The 17430-nt window shown below is 44.4% G+C and overlaps 1 protein-coding gene across 1 annotated transcript; it reads right to left on the bottom strand.

Annotated features, from left to right (window-relative positions):
* Positions 1–14774: 14774 nt before the first annotated feature.
* Positions 14775–17168, bottom strand: GP9 (glycoprotein IX platelet). Its single transcript, XM_051793381.1, has 2 exons — positions 17080–17168; positions 14775–15519 (listed from the first exon to the last, which is right to left on the bottom strand). The coding sequence occupies exon 2, from the start codon at positions 15510–15512 to the stop codon at positions 14889–14891; it is 624 nt and encodes a 207-aa protein (XP_051649341.1). The 5' UTR covers positions 15513–15519; positions 17080–17168; the 3' UTR covers positions 14775–14888.
* Between the last annotated feature and the right edge of the window lie 262 nt (positions 17169–17430).

Genomic DNA, 17430 nt, shown 5'->3' with positions numbered 1-17430 from the left:
AACCTGGCTTAAATTGCTCTGTATTTTTGGGTGGCTTCATGATTATTCCTTTTCAGGTCTGCATAAATATTTTCAATGGTCCACAGTAACCTTCTAGCAAGAGCAGAGGTTTGAGTGCTCTGTCAAACTGGATCAAAGGCTTTCTGTTGCTGGTAGCTGCAACTTTGAATTAAACAGGCCACTGAATCCTAGGATATTGATCAGGCAGGACAGAAAAGGTGCTTAAGAGGAAATAAGACATCAGTGTGTGTATGCTTTCATGCTAATTATGTATTCAGAGTCTGAGCAAAGCACTTCAGGAAATTTAGATTAGAGGTAGAAACATTGCTAGAGTTGTCAGTCTTTAATATTTATGACTCCTTGTGTTACCTCATTTTAGTGAAAAAACAAAGGGGCTACTTCTATGAAGATAATTATAAATCAGGCATTCCATTATCCTTGCTATGGATCATTGCAAACTTGTTTTTATTAATTGTCCTTGTTGCTGCTTTTCATCATGAGCCTTTAACTGCTTCTAAAACAAAGAATTCCCCAAACAAAACTCACAGATTATGTTGTTAGGCTTCTATGAGGGATCTTTGATTCATTCTCTCACGTTTTGAAAACAGTAAACAGTGCTTTAAATGCTAAAATACTTGGTTTTCTTTGATTAATCCCCAGACTTGCGTTTAACACGCCTTTTATGCAAAGATCAGGACAAACAAAATAGGTTTGGGTTGATTGCAGTTTGTATCTGGCTGTATGTGAGAGTGATTCGTCAGAGAAGGGTAGAGAGGGGTAGAAACCACTCTCTCGTAGTTCCTAGAAAGCAGTACCAGAACATGGCAAGGACCCCCTACACTGGCCCTGGTCACAGTTCCCTTTTCAGGCAACTAATTTTCTTCAAGAGGGGAAGTTAAATTTCAACCCTAACAAGTGGGTTGAGGTGCAGGGTTGTTGGCAATTGCCACACTGCATAACAGAATTTCGGTGTGAGGCTGGATTGTGTTTCAAGGCAGCTGCTGGACACTTGGAGTGACAAAGCAAATTAATTAAGTTCTGACCTTCTAAATAAACACATACAGTGATCTCATATGAAATGGAAAAAACACAAGGAGGAGTCCTAAAACCTGTTGCCCACTCTCTGAAGGAGCAGAGGGCAGGGGTTCCAAGTGAATTCTGGAACTGTGAGATGGCTCAGTGAGTTTACAGATGGCTGGAATTCTCTACAGTAGCAAGCGTTCATTCCAAGTAACTTCCAGTGGGGATATAGAACAATTGCCAAAATTGCTCATGAAAACCAAGATTACTTGAGTTATGGCTTGGTTGGTACATTGTTTATACTGTGTTCCAAGATAAATTTTCCAGCAAATTTCCACATTTTCTCCTTGTATTTGTAATACAGGCGTGTTATTTGACATGTTAATGGTCCTTCCGTGGTACAGCCGTTCTCTGGTTAGATTTTGGTTAACAGAATCTGTAACTCTGGATGGCTTTATGGGCTGCTGATTTTACAGCTGAGTCAGCTGGAAGGGATTGAGCTCTTTCACACACCAAAAGTACTAACATATTGTAATTTTTTTTAAAAAGAGAGATATCAGTTGAATAGTTACATGATCACTTTTTATCATAAATATAATATATGCAAAATAGCTACTTATTTGTTGTTTGCTTGTTGTTTCTCTTTTCCTTAAGTAATAAAACCATGTTCCCATACTCAGCATTAGCTGACATAGCCCCAGATATTTAGAATCACAGACTGTGCTGAGTTGGGAGAGACCCATCACGATCACTGAGTCCAACTCCTGGCCCGGCACAGGACACCCCAAGGGTCACACCATAAATTCCTGGTTGTGCATATTAAATCATACATGCTCTGTGACTCTTGAGTTTATGAGATCAAACTGTGGCCTGCAGTATTTTGGAGTGTGTTCTTTTACACAAATGGATTGCTCTGAACTGCAACCAGAAGAATCTTGTAATAGTACACTGTTTAGTAATTCAGTCCAAAATGAACGTCATGCTGATTTAAGGATATCTGTGTCCAGAACTTTCTTTTTAAAGTTCAACAGTGTGTGAACTAGCTAAAATGTTAATAGTTTTACTTTTAATTTGTTAGTGTTCTAAGGCCCTTCTGAGGAAAGTTACCTGAGTGTTTAATGTTTACAGGAGAGACATTTTGCGCTCTCTGTGGGTGGGGTACGGAACTCATTTGCAGAGGGGCAATAGAAATGAGTGTTTTGAAGCCTGTCACTGGTCAGCAGATATTCCAGCTGTCCACGGCACCTCTCTTTTCCATGTCTGTATGTCTGTATCCCGTGTGAGCAGGAACTGCAGAGCAACATATGGACAAAGATGTTCTTTAAAGTAATGGTGACAATCAGAATTAATTGGGAAGCCCCCAGTTGTTACAGTGGGTTTTTCCTGGAGAGCCTTGTGGGCTCTCTTTTCCACACCCAACCCTTTGTCCCTCAAAGCTGCAGTGACCACAGCACTTGGAAGACTCTTGGAATCTTGAAAAATGATGCCACTTAAGACCTATTCTAGCAGAAGTCTTGGTTCTGCCTGGTGTTCTGTTACTGTACTAGCACAAGTGGCAAGGAAACTGTTGAGCTATAGGGAAGTTGCTGTCAAATAAACAGGGATTAATTTGGGGGTTGAAACTTCTCCAACCAAGCATTTGTACTGAGTACTTCTCCTTATAAGGTTGCAGAGCCTACCCTTGCTGTGAAAAAAATTGTGTCTCCTCCATGGTGATTCCCAGCAATGAAATAGCTTCTATTATGCAGTTGTTGGGCAAAGTCTATGACTCTGTCATGTGTGATGTTTCTTACCCAGTGTGGGTGTTAGACTTGTTATCAGCCAAGTCTCAGAACAAGCTAGTAATAAAAAAATTGTAATTGTGTTCATGAAGTTTTCCAAGTTATGTGTTTTGAATATTAGAAGCCATAAGCTGTTTGCAGTCCTTTCAGATGACTCAGTTGTGGATACTGCCTTCTTTGTCACTTGAAATGCTGTATTCATTTACATGGCTTAATCATCTTCTGAACGAATCCATGCAAATTCTGCTCTGCTTGGTTCCTAAAGGCTGTAATCAATCTTAGTCACCCATCCCTTCTCCTTGTCTGTTCTAGAGGGAATGAAAGCCAGTCATTGCCCTGTTTTATCTCCTAGGGTGTAAGAGGAGACAGAGACCAGGCTGTTATAACCTACCCCAGAAAGGAGGGGTAACCCAAGTTCTTATTAATAAATTCCTTGTGGTGGGTTAGAGTGAAACGACACTGAACAATCGGTGTTTGAAAACAGGTATAGGTAGGGTTTGTTTTAGAACAGTTTTGTTTCAAAGGTAAACAGGTATGTTGCCATTTTGGGTGTTATCATCTGTATCTCTCATCTACAGCGATATGGTGTAAAGATAACCTTTAGGGAAAATCCATAAGGGAGAGAAAGGAAAGACAGGATAAGGGTAAGTAGTAAGAGAAAGAAAAGATGAGTGGAAAGATGTCTATAGTCACTGCCCACGAGGTCCAGCGATGGAACTCGGGAGTTGCAGCTTCCGTGTCTGTGAGTTGAAGTGGTGGCCTTGATCCGTTGGGGGTGGGAGAGGGAAGCCCCCACACTCCAAGAAGTTATGAGTTATTACATCCATGGATGGAGTCCCAGGCCATGCCTGGAGCCTCCAATGGCTCCTGGGCCCGCGCAGAGTTCCGTGAGGGGCACGGGAAAAGGGTTTTCCTTTTCAGGATCGGCGGGGCCATGGGCTGTGATGGGCCGACAGCCGCCTCTGCCCAGCCTGCAAAGTCCCCCGGCGATCCTGGAATGTGGAAATCATTAAGCCTTCCAATCTGTGGCCCAGGCCAGTCACAGATCTCTCCAAGCACAGCTGCAGTCGGTGTCGAACACCGCAGAGCCGCTGGGGAAACTGTACCAGGGTTATTTGGTGAACCCTCCCAGGCAGTGCCCTGCTCTGGGAGTCTGTGCTGCCCCGGGGGGCTGTGCTGCCCTGTGCCCTGCCCTGGGCTCTGTGCTGCCCTGAGCCCTGCTCCAGAGGATCTGTGCAGCCCCTGAGGTCTGTGATGCCCTGTGCCCTGCCCTGGGGGAGTCTGTGCCATCCCTGGGGCTCTGTGCTGCCCTGTACCCTGCCCTGGGGGGTCTGTGCCATCCCTGGGGCTCTGTGCTGCCCTGTGCCCTGCTCTGGGGGTCTGTGCCATCCCTGGGGCTCTGTGCTGCCCTGTGCCCTGCTCTGGGGGAGTCTTTGCCATCCCTGGGGCTCTGTGCTGCCCTGTGCCCTGCCCTGGGGGAGTCTGTGCCATCCCTGGGGCTCTGTGCTGCCCTGTGCCCTGTGCCCTGCTCTGGGGGTCTGTGCCATCCCTGGGCTCTGTGATGCCCTGTGCCCTGCTCTGGGGGTCTGTGCCATCCCTGGGCTCTGTGATGCCCTGGGCCATCCCGGCACTACAGGTCGTAGCTGCACCTTCAGGAGGGGAGGGAGAGGGAGTGAGTGAAATACCTGTAACAGGTGCACTGCTCAGAATTCCTCTCTGGAATTTCCAGTGCAACCAGGGTCCACAGAGCAGCAGTGTGCACATGGACTGAGGATTTACCACTTGGCCTGTGGCTGCATCTACCTGAAATATTGTTTAAAGTGCTAAAGGCTCTGGAAAGCAGCACTTGGAAATCTGCAGAGTTTGCTGACTTTTTATTCTTCTGAGTGATTAGTGTAGTACCTGCAAATTTATCAGACCTCCTAAAATCTGGACTTGTGCAGTTTCCGTATGTCTTTTTGAGATCCCCTGGTATTGCCACAGTAGTCAGATTTTTTAATGGTAACTTTACCCTGGTACAGATTTCTGAGGGAACTGAGGTCATTCTAATGTACTGGGGCCTTTAAAAATGCTGCTGCTGCACATTAATTAGGTAAAGGTTTTCATAGTGCCCAAGTTTCAGAGTTTTCTAAAGGTTTTTAGAGTGCCCAGGTTTTCAGAGCTGGTGGATTTAACTTAGGAATCAGTTTTATGCAGTGTAAATTTTCCTCCGTATGGATAGGAGCTTTTTAAGTTTGTTAGATCAGTCTCATTGTTTCTCTTTCTGACTTAGTGGTGGTGAATTGATAAATTGATAAAACTATATTTTAGTGTTATTGTAATAAACTGAAATAAAACTGTAAAGTACTCATCAGTATCAGCCTAGATATCTTTATATCGGTAAGCCCATATCAGATATCCAAATATGTTTTTTGAATATATATATGTGTGTGTGTGTGTCTGTGAGATAAATGTATATATTTATGTCTGTGTGTATATATATACTTGTACATATGCATATCAGTGTCTCCATTTGAAACATGTATATAATACCTTCTGAATTGTGTAAATAGATTAAATAGGGGCTGTGAATACTCACTCTCTTTTGAACATGTCTAGTGTCAGTGTTTATGGGGTAATTGCTGCTGCTTCTCCTATGTGAAGTCTGAAAGGTCCTCATGTGAGGTTAAAAAAGTGAAATGCCCCATTTTCTTCCTTTTGTACTGTAAAGATTTTATCAGCTCTAAAGAGTCTGTGTAGAGGTTTTCCAAGTTATCTTACACATCATAGCTTTCTTATTTCCCAAAGAGAGTTGCTTTAGCCCTGTGACTTAAGTAGATTTAGAATAAATCCCACAATTTTTTGCTATATGTAAAATATAGTACTGAAACACAGCCAGCAAAGCTTCAGTTGAAGTGCACATTCCAGTTTTCCCAAATATAGATGAGAGTCTTGATATAACATATTGGAAAAACGCAACCAAAATCATCTTTCTGTTTAATTCCAGTACTTTCTCTATGGTTTCTTTGCCTTAGTTGAGCTGCCTCTGGAAGATTTAGACAAATAAGGAGCAAGAAGATATGTAAAAGGAGAAAATCTGGTAAGAAAATGCCTTTTAAATTTTTTTCCTGTGTGTAGAATAGTATTTTTGTTTTCATTTCATAGGCAGCATATTCAGTGTGATTTTTGATCCATTGAACTTTTAGTATAAGAACAAAGAGCAATTTTGTGCCACTCATGTGTCATCGATGGCTGTAAATTATTTGAAATAGAGGCACAAATGCTGTGCAGGTTTCATTACACAAGGCTGGGATGAAAAAGATCTCTGTAGTTTTGGAATATGTTGTGAATCTGCTGAGCACTTGGAGTTAATGGGGTGTTCTTCCAAACGAGACTAACATTGGGCAGGAATACTGGATTTCATTTCTGAAGCAAAACTCTTTCCCACTCAGGTCAGTAAGTCTTTATCTTATTTACCACACCATACCCAATGAATTTTAATGCAAAATAGAATAATATATTGTGATTTCTAAATTTCTCTTACTTCCTTGAAGATGGCTAACAGATTGCCAGAGAGTTTTTAATTTTGTTTTCATTTAGTACTGATTTTGTTGAGATTTTCTTCTTTTTTAAAACTATCTCACAAAGACCTTCTCAGACTTTCAGGAACAGAAAAGGAATGGTAGGAAAAAAGACCCATGAGGGGATTTGATTTCATTATTTTGTTTCAGTTACTTAATTTACAGATTTTTTTTCTTTTTTATTTTATTGCACTTTGATAGGATGAAGCCATCCAAACAACCAAAGGTGTTAGTCAAATTTTAGTTTACATCAAAATTCATCATGACTTAAGGAGAACAGAAGGAAGAGAACCTCTGTCAAGTTTCAATATAAATAATGAGCTGTGACTTTGGGAGCTGTAGTAGCAGGAAACTCCAGGCAGATCTAAAAACGATTAATCACAGTGAAGAAATCAAATGGGGAGTGTGTTGCCGGTGTGCAAAAGTGTAGTAACTTCAGGGTCTTGTCGATAGAAATCAATGCACATCTTGTGGCGTCTGACACTTCACGACAGAACACCTGTGTGAGGGCTCTGGCAGGAACTGGCAGTGACTGGGAGCTTGTTTGGAAAATGGCTCTATCCCATCCCATTCCCGGGGGCTCGCTGTGGAAGGTGACCGGCTCGGAGGAGCTCTGCCCCCGAGGGTTTGGAGCAGCCACTAGGTGACAATGTCGGGCTGGTTTCAGAGCCGTCTGACAAAGCTGTTCCTGGAGGTGAAGGAAACCCTCCAGGGCCTCTGAGGTCCTGCCTGTGCTCAGCTTGTGTTCTCTTACGGACTGAAATTGCCCCTTTTCCTTCAGGTCGTAATTACTGCTGGTTTAGTTTTGGTCTTTCGATAATTCAGATTTTGGTAAGTGCATCTGAAAATTAAATGACTGGTTTCTGCAGTTGCCTTGCAGACTCAGGGAAGTCAAACATGGCCTCACTTCTAAGTGCTCTGCTGTCTTGAGGGCAGGCTTGGATGGTGTGGCCATTGCCACTTAGTTCTGCTGCTTTGCACTACTATTGATAGGAGAGGGTTACAAAGGTGGATTTTATTTGGATGTGTCAGGTTCCATAGTCCTTCTCTGTGGTCATAAGAGAAAAGGTACGTATCCTAGTCAAAACCTAAATTATTAATTTAGAGGAAAACCCCTTTTGACTCCTAAAGAGGAGACAAGGAAAACGATTCAAGGAGCAATAGGGAGGCTGTGATCCATCCATGCTGACACTTCCTTTCCTAGAGATCAAGGCCATTAAAGGGCTTCATGAGAATTTTTTCCCCTGGACTAAGATGAATGCTCTGGATTTCCTATTCCTTAATATTCTTCCAAGGGAAGAGGCCTCAATCCACTTTTTCCAGACAATGTCCTTATGAAATCAGCACCATTCCACTCCCAGCTGCAGGTTGTCCAAGGCCTGGTGGTCAGACGAGGAAGTGCCAAGCAAACCCAAATGAATGGACCGAGCTCCTGGGAGGCAGCTCAGATTTATTTGCCTACAGTGCCCTTGCCATGGCAGTCAGGAGCTGTGCCTGCTGCAGTGACATCAGCACTGCTGCCCGGGGGGTCATAGTTTGAAATTGGCCCCCCTTGAGAGTTCGAGGGGCTCAGAGGTGATTGGGTGCCAGGGCAGTGTTCCCTGGAGAGTCAATCACTGTCCATGTCGTTCACTTTGCTCAAAATCACATATCACAGCCCCGGAAATGGTTGGCAGGGCACTCTTGGTTGTTTTGCTGTTGGTGTCTGCTGCGGGCAGGTGGACAAGGCCAGGGGGTGGCTGGGCTCCCTCTCTTCCCCTCCGGGGGGGAGAGGGGAGCCCTGCGACCCCCCAGCTCAGCCTTGGGCTAGAATTGGAGTCAGCATTTGGAGTGTGTGCTGTGAAGGAAGAGATTCACAGCACCTGAGATTCACAGCCCCTGAGGTAAGAGGAGAGAGGCAGGCTCTGCAGCCCAGCCTTCTTCCCCCTCCTTTTCTGCAGTGAAGCTGTAGAGGGGGGCTTTTCTTTCCCTCCACTGTGAGTGGAGGAAGGGCTCAGAGTCGGAGCTGAGCCAGGAGACTGGGCCGTGGAGGTCGGCCCGGCACTCGGGAGGAGTCCCAGGTGAAACTGGAGACGAGCCCAGAGCTCAGGAGCTGCTGCCGAGGCTGAGCGGGGGCAGCCGAGAACTGACTTAGAGGAATGAAGATTCCAGGATGTGGACACTTGATCAGCTGCACTGCAGCAGCCTATGGACCGAGGGGAGACCCCGAGAGGGAGAGATCACCAGCAGCAGGAGAGCAAGGACTCACAGCTGTCTTCTCGGACTTCATGAAGAGGAGAGACTCCAACAAACAACTGCTGGACTTGGTGAGGAGGGAGTGTTCAGGAGCCCAGAACACTCCCACAGCAAAAGACTGTTACATGTCAGCCTTAAAGGCTGCTCCTGGACTAAAGTTAAAGGAGGGACTTGAAAGGACTGACTGATAGCAATGTAATATATATATATATATATTATATATAGTTGCCTTTAGTTTGTATAGTATTTATTTGTGTAAATAAATGAAAGTTTCTCTCCGGTGTTAGGATAAATTGTTGAGAAGGGGTGGGGGAAGCCTAAAAATTGGATTTTAGATTTCTAATGTGGCTCAAACTGCCACAGGGGGCAATCCTTGGATCAGCTGGGAATACCGCAGAGAGGGCACTGGGAGAGGCCACCTCAGGAGCAAAGTGCCCCTGGGCAGGAGCTCAGGATAAACAGCAGCCATGTGGCCATCGTGGAACTGAAGCAATTGGTTGGCACACCCCCGTTATTGAGTGGAATCTAAATTTCGTTGAAATCAATGTAACAGCAAAATGTTTCTAGCAAATTACTCGGAGCACTTTGGGAAAGTGTTTTGTGTAGTGCTCTGAAGAGAAAAAGCATAAAGATAAACAGCATTACTAAGGCAAATTTAGCATTACTAAGCCTTACAATCAACTTAGCACTGTCAAAGGAGTCATTGGGTAGGAATTGTTAATTTTTCAGTACAGTCATTTCACCTGTTGGCAGGCAAAAATAAAATCATGTAATTCAGCTGTAAATCATAACCGACAAGTGTGTCAGCCTGAAGAGTCCCAGTTTTGTGAAGCCTAAAATTCTATGTTAATAATTCCTAAAACAGTGCATTTACACATAAAGCCAGTATGAGAATGAATGTATATTGGCTAATTAGTTTAGAGTACAAGAGTGGGAGCAGCTTAGACCAACTAACGAGCTTGTTTCACTGCATTCTGCATGTATTTTGTATATTCAGTTAATATTTAGATCTTACCATATATGTTTGCTAGTTCAATAATGAAAGAAATTTCCTGTTCAGCTGAGAGAGTTCCTCTCTGTTTCTGATCCTCTTAGGCTGGGAATATTCTTGGTCTTTTGCTGTTTGAAGCTTCCTGTTGGATGAGTTATTCTCTTTTTGGAGTTATTCTAGTCACATTAATGCAATTCCATATGTGGTCAGTGCAAACAGTATCTGTGTAACTAAGATGGAAAAAGGTAAATGCAGAGCAAACTTGTTAACTTTGTGATGTGTTTCATTCCTTAGAGCAAAGCTGTACTTAGTCTTTAGTATGAATTTAATGTGAACTAATTTTCCATAGGTTGAACAAGCCTTGGGATAGGCAAAGGTTTACAGTCAAATCCAGGTTAGATATCACTGCGAGGCCAGTTGTTAGTGCAAATTCAAAACTTTGCACTTCTGACAGAGACTTACATTTTAGAGAAGACCCTCGGAACTGTAAAATGCCATGTACCCGTGTCATGGAGCTTCCCAGAGCTCCTGGGGAGAACTGGGCTGGTACTCAAAGCATGGGAGTTAGTCTAAGGTGAAAGACAAAGCTGTTTTCAGATTGTTTCGTCCGTGCTTTGTGGGGAAAAGAAAGGTGTTGAGTACACTTAGATCTCACTCATTTGTCTGAAGGATGTGGAATTTGAAACACATGAGAAACGTATATTCTGAAAATATCAACATTTTTAGAACATGGAGGGGAGATCAAGCAAATTCAGTGAATCCACGGGATGTGGTATGTGTTTTTTCCTGAAAAAATATTGTAATTTTACTCTTCTGAAGAAAATAACTTGCATCACAGACATGCACTCGTGCTTGTCTTTTGCAAGCAGCCACTGCTGCCGAGGCAGGAAGGCTCGAGCTGCTCCTTTCTCAAAGCCGTGTAGTTTTGTACACCTCAGTGGTGCCGAGCCCAAAATCCTGCGCCCTCCCTGCCAGCGGCAGGTGTCCCCTGAGCGCAGCGGGAAAGTGCCCATTTTCCATTAAAAATAAAAATAAACACAAAGTAGCCATATGAGCTGTCCGGGGCAGTGCCAACGTTTCCTCCCTTGCCTTCCAGCTCTGCCCCACCCTTGGCATCCCGGCCCCGTGGCCCTCGGGCAGCTCCTCCCCGCGCTTCCCGCGGCTGCCGCGGTGTCCGAGGGGCACCGGTGACCCCCCAGGCTGCTGCTGCTGCCCCAGGGACACTATGCGGCCCTTTTCTTTCGGCTTTTCTTTCCTTGGTGCCTGCAGTCTTGTAAATGAGCAAAAGTGCTTTAATTCTTCAGTACTTGTCTCCTTCTCGCCAAGAAAAGTGTTTGTAGCTGAGTTCAGGAGGCGGCTCCAGGGTGGCTCACTCAGGAATGGCATCCCGGGTGCCAGGCCAGTCTGGCTGCAGAGTGCACAGAGGGACAGAGCACTTGAGCCTTTCAGCCAGCTCTGAGCTGAGACAGGGTGATTTTTAGGGGATGAGCTGCTTTGAGCCTGCACAGGCCCATCCCCAAGAGTCACCCCCTGTGCCCCAGAGGATCAGCCAAACCCTCCTGGAGCTCTGGCAGCCTTGGGGCTGTGCCCACTGCCCTGGGGAGCCTGGGCAGTGCCCAACCAGCCTCTGGGGGAAGAACCTTTGGCTGAGATCCAACCTGAGCCTGCCCTGACACAGCTCCAGCCATTCCCTGGCTGCTGTCCCTGGTCACAGAGAGCAGAGATCAGTGAATTACCTTCCATTGATAGTATGATGGCCCTTCAGCACAACGGAGAACAGCACTGCACGATGTGTGCCAGCCCCTCAAACTTCCCTGATCCATGAGCTCAAACAACAGATCTGGAAAAAACTTAACTACAGATCCCAGGCAGAAAGCAAGCACAAAGCTAAGCAGAAATCATTCAGCTTGAGCAGTGCTGTTTGCTACAGTGTTAAGAAAACATTGAACATTTCAAGAAAAAGGTGGTGATTCACACACCTTTCCATTTAATAAATGAAACCTGCAACTATTTTACCCATGGATTGAACTGCAGTTTACACAGACCTGCTCTGTGTGCTGCAGGGAGCTGGTTTTGCTCAGTAATCCTGAGTCTGATTGCTTGCCTTGCCAAATGTGGACCCAAACCTCCTAACTTCTTAGCTGTGCCCTGTCCCAGCAGTTACACCTCTGTCACCAAAGAAGGTGAGAGCAAATCTAGGCAGTACTTTGCCCTCTTGCAGGCACGATGCAGTAACAGTTTCTGGGATCTTCCCAGAGCTCTTTGGGAATGCTGCCTGCATGTTCCACTGAGATAGCTGATGTGTTTTCCTGTCTTTGTACATTGTTACAGCTGTGGGTTAATTATGCCATTTGATGGGGTATGTGGCATGACACAGTGGCCTTGCCAGATAAACACTGAATGTTGTCTTTGAGCTTTCAGTTGGCTCAGTTAGCAGTTCTAGCTGACCCCTTTGCAGGGTTTTGTGTTTTTTTAGGTAAGAACAAAATGGATGAAAAGTGATAAATACAATACTCTTTTAGTAGAAAGTGAATTATTGCCATGGAAGAGATTCCCTCTTCTTTCCTCTTACAAGGACAGAAAATACGTTCTCTCAATTATTTTTTCCTGTGTTCTGTGCGTCTTGTTTGATACGTTGGTTGGTGCAAGCAGAAACGTTTGCTAATTGCTTATTTTTGTGCATTTGTACCACTGAAGCCATACAGTAAAGCAGTTTACTATTTTATACCTATCTAGTTTATAGACACAAAAGAGAGTGGTAAACGTAGAGTGTTAAAGATTTATTTTATTTTGGGAAAACAAGAAATATCGTTTAGGAGACTCTCCATGGGAGTTTGCAGAGTGCAATATTTTGCACCCATACAAAAATGTGGTTGTCTTTTAAAAAATTGGACAGCTCAGTGTAGGAGAACTTTCTAAAATTATCTTGGTGTGTACAGCACTACATTCCTTTGTGTTTATTTGAAATTCTGTCCTGCAGAGGTTATTAATGTAGAATAAAGCTAGAGAAGTGAGGGATGGTTGACACACTGTTTCAGTGTATAATTATTTTCACTCTTAGATTTTGAGCCCTTTTCCTAGTCTGATGTTTTAATTTCTGCTCCTAATCCTTTGTTTAGAAATTTCTCTTTGTGTAGATTCATACAAGCTCTGATCTTGTAATTCCTTAAATTTCTCTTTATTAAAAGAAATTAATCTCCTTTTAAGATCTATTTTCTGATCCTTTATTTGCATTACTGTTGTTTTTCTGATTCTTCTGCGGCTGATTGTTCCTGATTTGTAGACACTGATGCTGAATTACTGTAGCTTATCTGAACATGGAAGTAAATAAGCCTTTCTATCCCTAAGTGACGCTCCCTATTTTAACAAGAAAAGGTGGTGTTAGCCCACTGCTGCAATGTCATACCAGGGAGATCATCGCTACTGGATTATGTGACTTTTCTGCATTGAGTCCTCAGCTCATCTTTCCTCTCTAGCTGTGCAGTCTTGCTTTTGATTGCTCAGCACTCCAGGTGACCCACAGCTCTGTGCACTCACTCTTTCCCTCTTCTTGTTCCCCTCTGTGTATCACGTGCAGATTTTCCCATTGCAATGGGTGTGTTGTCTCCCAGACCATTAATTATGTCTCAGGGAAAGCACCTGGGTCTGTTCCTTCCCTTTTCCCAGTGTAAAGCCCTAAGCTACACCTTATGGCTGATCTGTGTAACCCTCTACTCCTGGTGTGTGTCCTTGCCCCAAATCTCTCTGTGCTTCACAGGTTCTTCCAGCAGACCCACCGGGGGTTTGGTGGCTGTTTCTGGTGTCAAGGGACTCATCCTGAAGGGGCATGGATGTGGGTTGGCGAGGGGTGGTGTATCAGACTGGCCTTCCCTGGGGGTGCAGGAGGGGGCTCAGCAGTGAAGGTGTCACAGGCAGGAACACATCTCCTCTAAAGCTGTCTCAGAATGTCACCAGCAGTCAGCAGTGAAGTTTGACTCCATGTTGCTGAAATGCTCTGACGGGGGCAAGAGGGACCTGGAAATGTCCCTGTGAGCTTCTGCTGTCTTTGACTTGGGTGTTTGTGGCTTCTCACAGCAGCGAGAGTGTGTGGCGATTGTAGCACCACCCACGAGGAGCAGGTTCAGCCCCAGCCCTGTTGGGGAGAGGCTGAGCTGCACCAAGGAGCCCACCCAGCTCACAGGGAGCTTGGTGTAGAGCCAAGCAGCCTTTGGCACCTTCACCAGGTGGCCTCTAGAACCGAGCTCAGGTTTGGAGTCAGGAGGAGCATTTGCAAATTGTGTCTTCAACTGAACTGCCAACAGTAGATTAATTTTAGATCTTCAGAGCTCTCCCATCTCACTGGCCTGACTTCACCAGAGCAGGTGGAGTCACAACAGGAATTGCTGGCCTTGGACTCTTGGGATTTAGGCTAGGGAGAAAACAATTGCTTGAGTTACCACAACAATTTTTCTATGAGGATGGGCACACAAGAGGAGAAGGGAAGAGTGTACATCCTCTCAAAGCTGTTACACATCAAATCCAGAGCATCAAATGTCTGTAGTAAAACTGCAAGACAAGTTCTGGAAATTTCTTAGAATTTTAATCAGAAGTGTTTAGAATTGTGAAAGAGAAAGTTGGGCGAGTATGAATGTTCAATAAACATCCATTATTTCGATTTCACATAAAATGCTTTTTTATTGTTCACTCTCCAGAAAATTCAATAATATTTAAGATTATTTTTACTGGTTATATTCTCTTTACCAGTCCAACTTTAAATGTATTCAGTAAGGGATGCATTCAGTGGCTGGTCTATATAATCATAATGGTTTTGCTGGCAGAAAACTCCTGAAGCTGGGGAAGAGGTGGCTGAGTTTGTCTGCACACAAGAATGGTCCTACCAAGCCCAGTGGGACACAGAGAGGGTAAGGGGTTGCAAACTCATAGAACTTGTGAATGAGAAAAGAATTGCTAAAATAGTACAATTGATGTTCATATATTAAAAAGTGTAGGATTTGGGGTGCAAATCTTCTTGCTATAAGAGCTGAGAATTCAGTGGAAAATGCTAAGTTGAATGATCTAAAAAAATTTAGAAAAAAAATTTAGCAGAAATGCTCTTCACATGAGTAGTGGCAGCAGAATGAACCTTGCCTGTCAACACCTCACCAGGAGTCCCTCATTCAGGCAAGCTTGTCCATCCCAGGACCAGCCTTTGAGCCCTGCGACCTGTTTGTAGCAGTCACCATTCAAACCAGTGTTGCCAGTGCACTTGCTTTGCTTGTAGAGGAGTTGGATGTTTCTGTTCCAGCTGTGGCAGTGCCCAGCTCAGTGTACCTTGTGGCTTTTGGGGTTGTGTCTCCTCAGCAGGCGGCCCCTGGCACCGTACCGGCCGAGGTTCAGTTGGCAGACAAGCTTTTTGGAGAATTTCAGAGCCCATGCTACTAAAAGAAGTGTAATTATTGCTCCAGCAATTAAAATGAGGTCTCGCCAGAAGAACCCCAGACACCTGACTGGGAGAAGCCTCTTGCACATCCCCAGCTCGTTCCCAGTCAGCTCTGCCAGGGGCTTCATTCTGATGGGAGCTGGGCTGGCACACCTGACGCGGGCAAGGGAGGGTGCAGACAAGTCTTGCAGCCAGAGCTTCAGGTACAGGATGTGGCAGTCGCAGTGCCAGGGGTTGCCAGCCATGTCCAGGCGCTCCAGGCCGGGCAGGGTGTCCAGGACTCCCGCGGGGACGCGGCTCAGGCTGTTGTTGCTGAGGTCCAGGCTGCGGGTGTCCCGGGGCAGGCCGGGCACTGCCCGCAGCCCCCGCGAGCTGCAGTCCACGTGCAGCCCCCGGGACCCTCCCGGGGCCCCGCAGCTGCAGGAGGAGGGACACGCTCCCCCCTGGACCCCCGGGAGCAGCAGCGCGGCGAATCCCACCGCAGAGATGAACCGCAGCCCGCTCATCCTTCAGCTGCCCAGGGAGTGACAAGAGGGATCTGATCAGCGGCATTACGGCACAGTTCCTTCTTTCCCAGGATTGCCCCGAGGCTTAGGGTTTTGGGATAAAATCGTTAGCTGTCTGCATGCTCCCTGACATCCCCCCAAATGCACTGGACAGAGCACAGTGCTGCTGTTTTGTCTCTGGTTCTACGTTTTTCCGTCATAATTGTACAAAATAGATAATTGTTCAAAGTTCTGGAACACATTGTCACCAAAAGACAATGGTGAAAGCTAGGTTAGTTTCAGGCAAAGGTTTTTATTCCACTTCAGTATCTTCACAGATCTAGTGTTAAAATTGTGGGTTGGAATCACTTTTCAAAATGAGGCTTTAGGGATTGAATAGTTCTAAATGTCTAAGCATCTTTTTTCTGACAGTATGAAGATTCTAACCAGGAAATACCTATTTTTATGTGACAAAAAGTTCTTTTTGCCACCTTGTAGCTTCATGCACCTCTGATAACAGACAGTTTAAGATTTGGAGGAATAGACAATTGGAAATTTTGCATATCTGGCACTGCTTGTCCTGTAGGGATAAAATAAACATGCCAGCAGGTAATTATGCCTCTTGCTATGTCATTCCCACTTCTGGAGGGTGGATCCCACTAGACTTCCATCTTGGTCCCTTCTGTTTGGCAGTTCAAATCCTCTAAATTTATTCCCTTCCAGCATTCCCTACTACTTCTCTGCATTTAAAAATACATTGCAAATCTTGGCACAGGACTAGAGTTTGAAATACAAATTCACTTGAATAAGTTGGGGAATTTCCAACCTTGAAGCCATCTTTCTTTATGATTTTAATACATCCTAGAATTAAAATATATTTCCTCCTTTTTTCCCCCCAAATAAACCAAATACAAAGTGAAAGAACACAGTGTGGTTTTTTACATACGAAGGCAATAATGAGATAAAATTACACTAATGTAGAATGAAATTTAGAAAAATAATTGTTCAAAATGGTTTCAAGTGTAAAGATATTTTAGAACTAAAAAAAAAAGTTTTCCTCTTAAAATAAGGTGAGAGAACATTTTCTCCAGTAAATTTCATTTAATAAAGACTGAAATTATAGGGAAAAATGGATTGATTTTGCTTTAATTAATTTGATTCTATTTACTTTCAAGGATTATGTAATTAGCTTTTCAAAATTAAGTTAGGCAGGTTTAGATTCCTCATCTAAATACTACATTCCTATATTTTGAGTTGGATTAATGCTGCATAAAATTATAAACTTCACAGAGAAGCTGAAATAGTGATCTTCACCTATGTCTGTCAGCAAGTAATTATTCTATCTTTGCTCTGATTCTAGACACTAATCCATGATTTTTCAAGAAATCAACTCAAGTCATTGTTTTCAAGCAAACATCTTAAAGGGACAGACTATGACATCTGACAAAAAAAGTTAAATGATATCTAGAGAAAAGATGTTCTCTCCTGATTTAATATGGAAACAGCAAGAAATCCAAACTCAAATAGGAACAAGAACTGTGGCAAAAGAGCAGAGGGGGGAGTTGGGAAGTGCCTGAGTGACCCTTACCCTGGTGGGTTCCTTCTCGTTCCTCTCCCGTGCCTGGTGAAGTGCTGGAGCAGGCACAGCAGGGCAGGGGCTGCTGTGGGAAGAGGCCCTAAGGAAGTGTGGGAAGGAAGAGGAGCTTTTTCTGTGCCTGGTGGGAAACCCTCCCCCTGGGAGATGTGTGTGTGGTTGGCTGGTGTGACAGCAGACAGTGCTTGGGGCAGTCTGTGTGTTGCTGCAGCCAGGAGGAAACACTTTGGAATCCTTCCTTTACTGCTGATGTGTTTTTCCTATTACATCTGATGATATCTGGAAAACCTCATCTGAAATCTAGTGAGTTTTTTTCCCTCAGCTATAAAAATCTACAGGTATAAA

This window comes from Manacus candei, unplaced genomic scaffold, assembly GCF_025592945.1.
Source record: "Manacus candei isolate 608988 ecotype Guabito, Panama unplaced genomic scaffold, ASM2559294v1 h1tg000036l, whole genome shotgun sequence".
Taxonomy (NCBI): Eukaryota; Metazoa; Chordata; class Aves; order Passeriformes; family Pipridae; genus Manacus; species Manacus candei.
The sequence above is the reverse complement of the archived record's forward strand: the minus strand, read 5'-3'. Positions and strand labels throughout refer to the sequence as shown.

Bases quoted from the DNA above. Each gene is read 5' to 3' on its own strand.
- GP9 (XM_051793381.1), bottom strand. From the start codon at position 15,512: ATGAGCGGGCTGCGGTTCATCTCTGCGGTGGGATTCGCCGCGCTGCTG.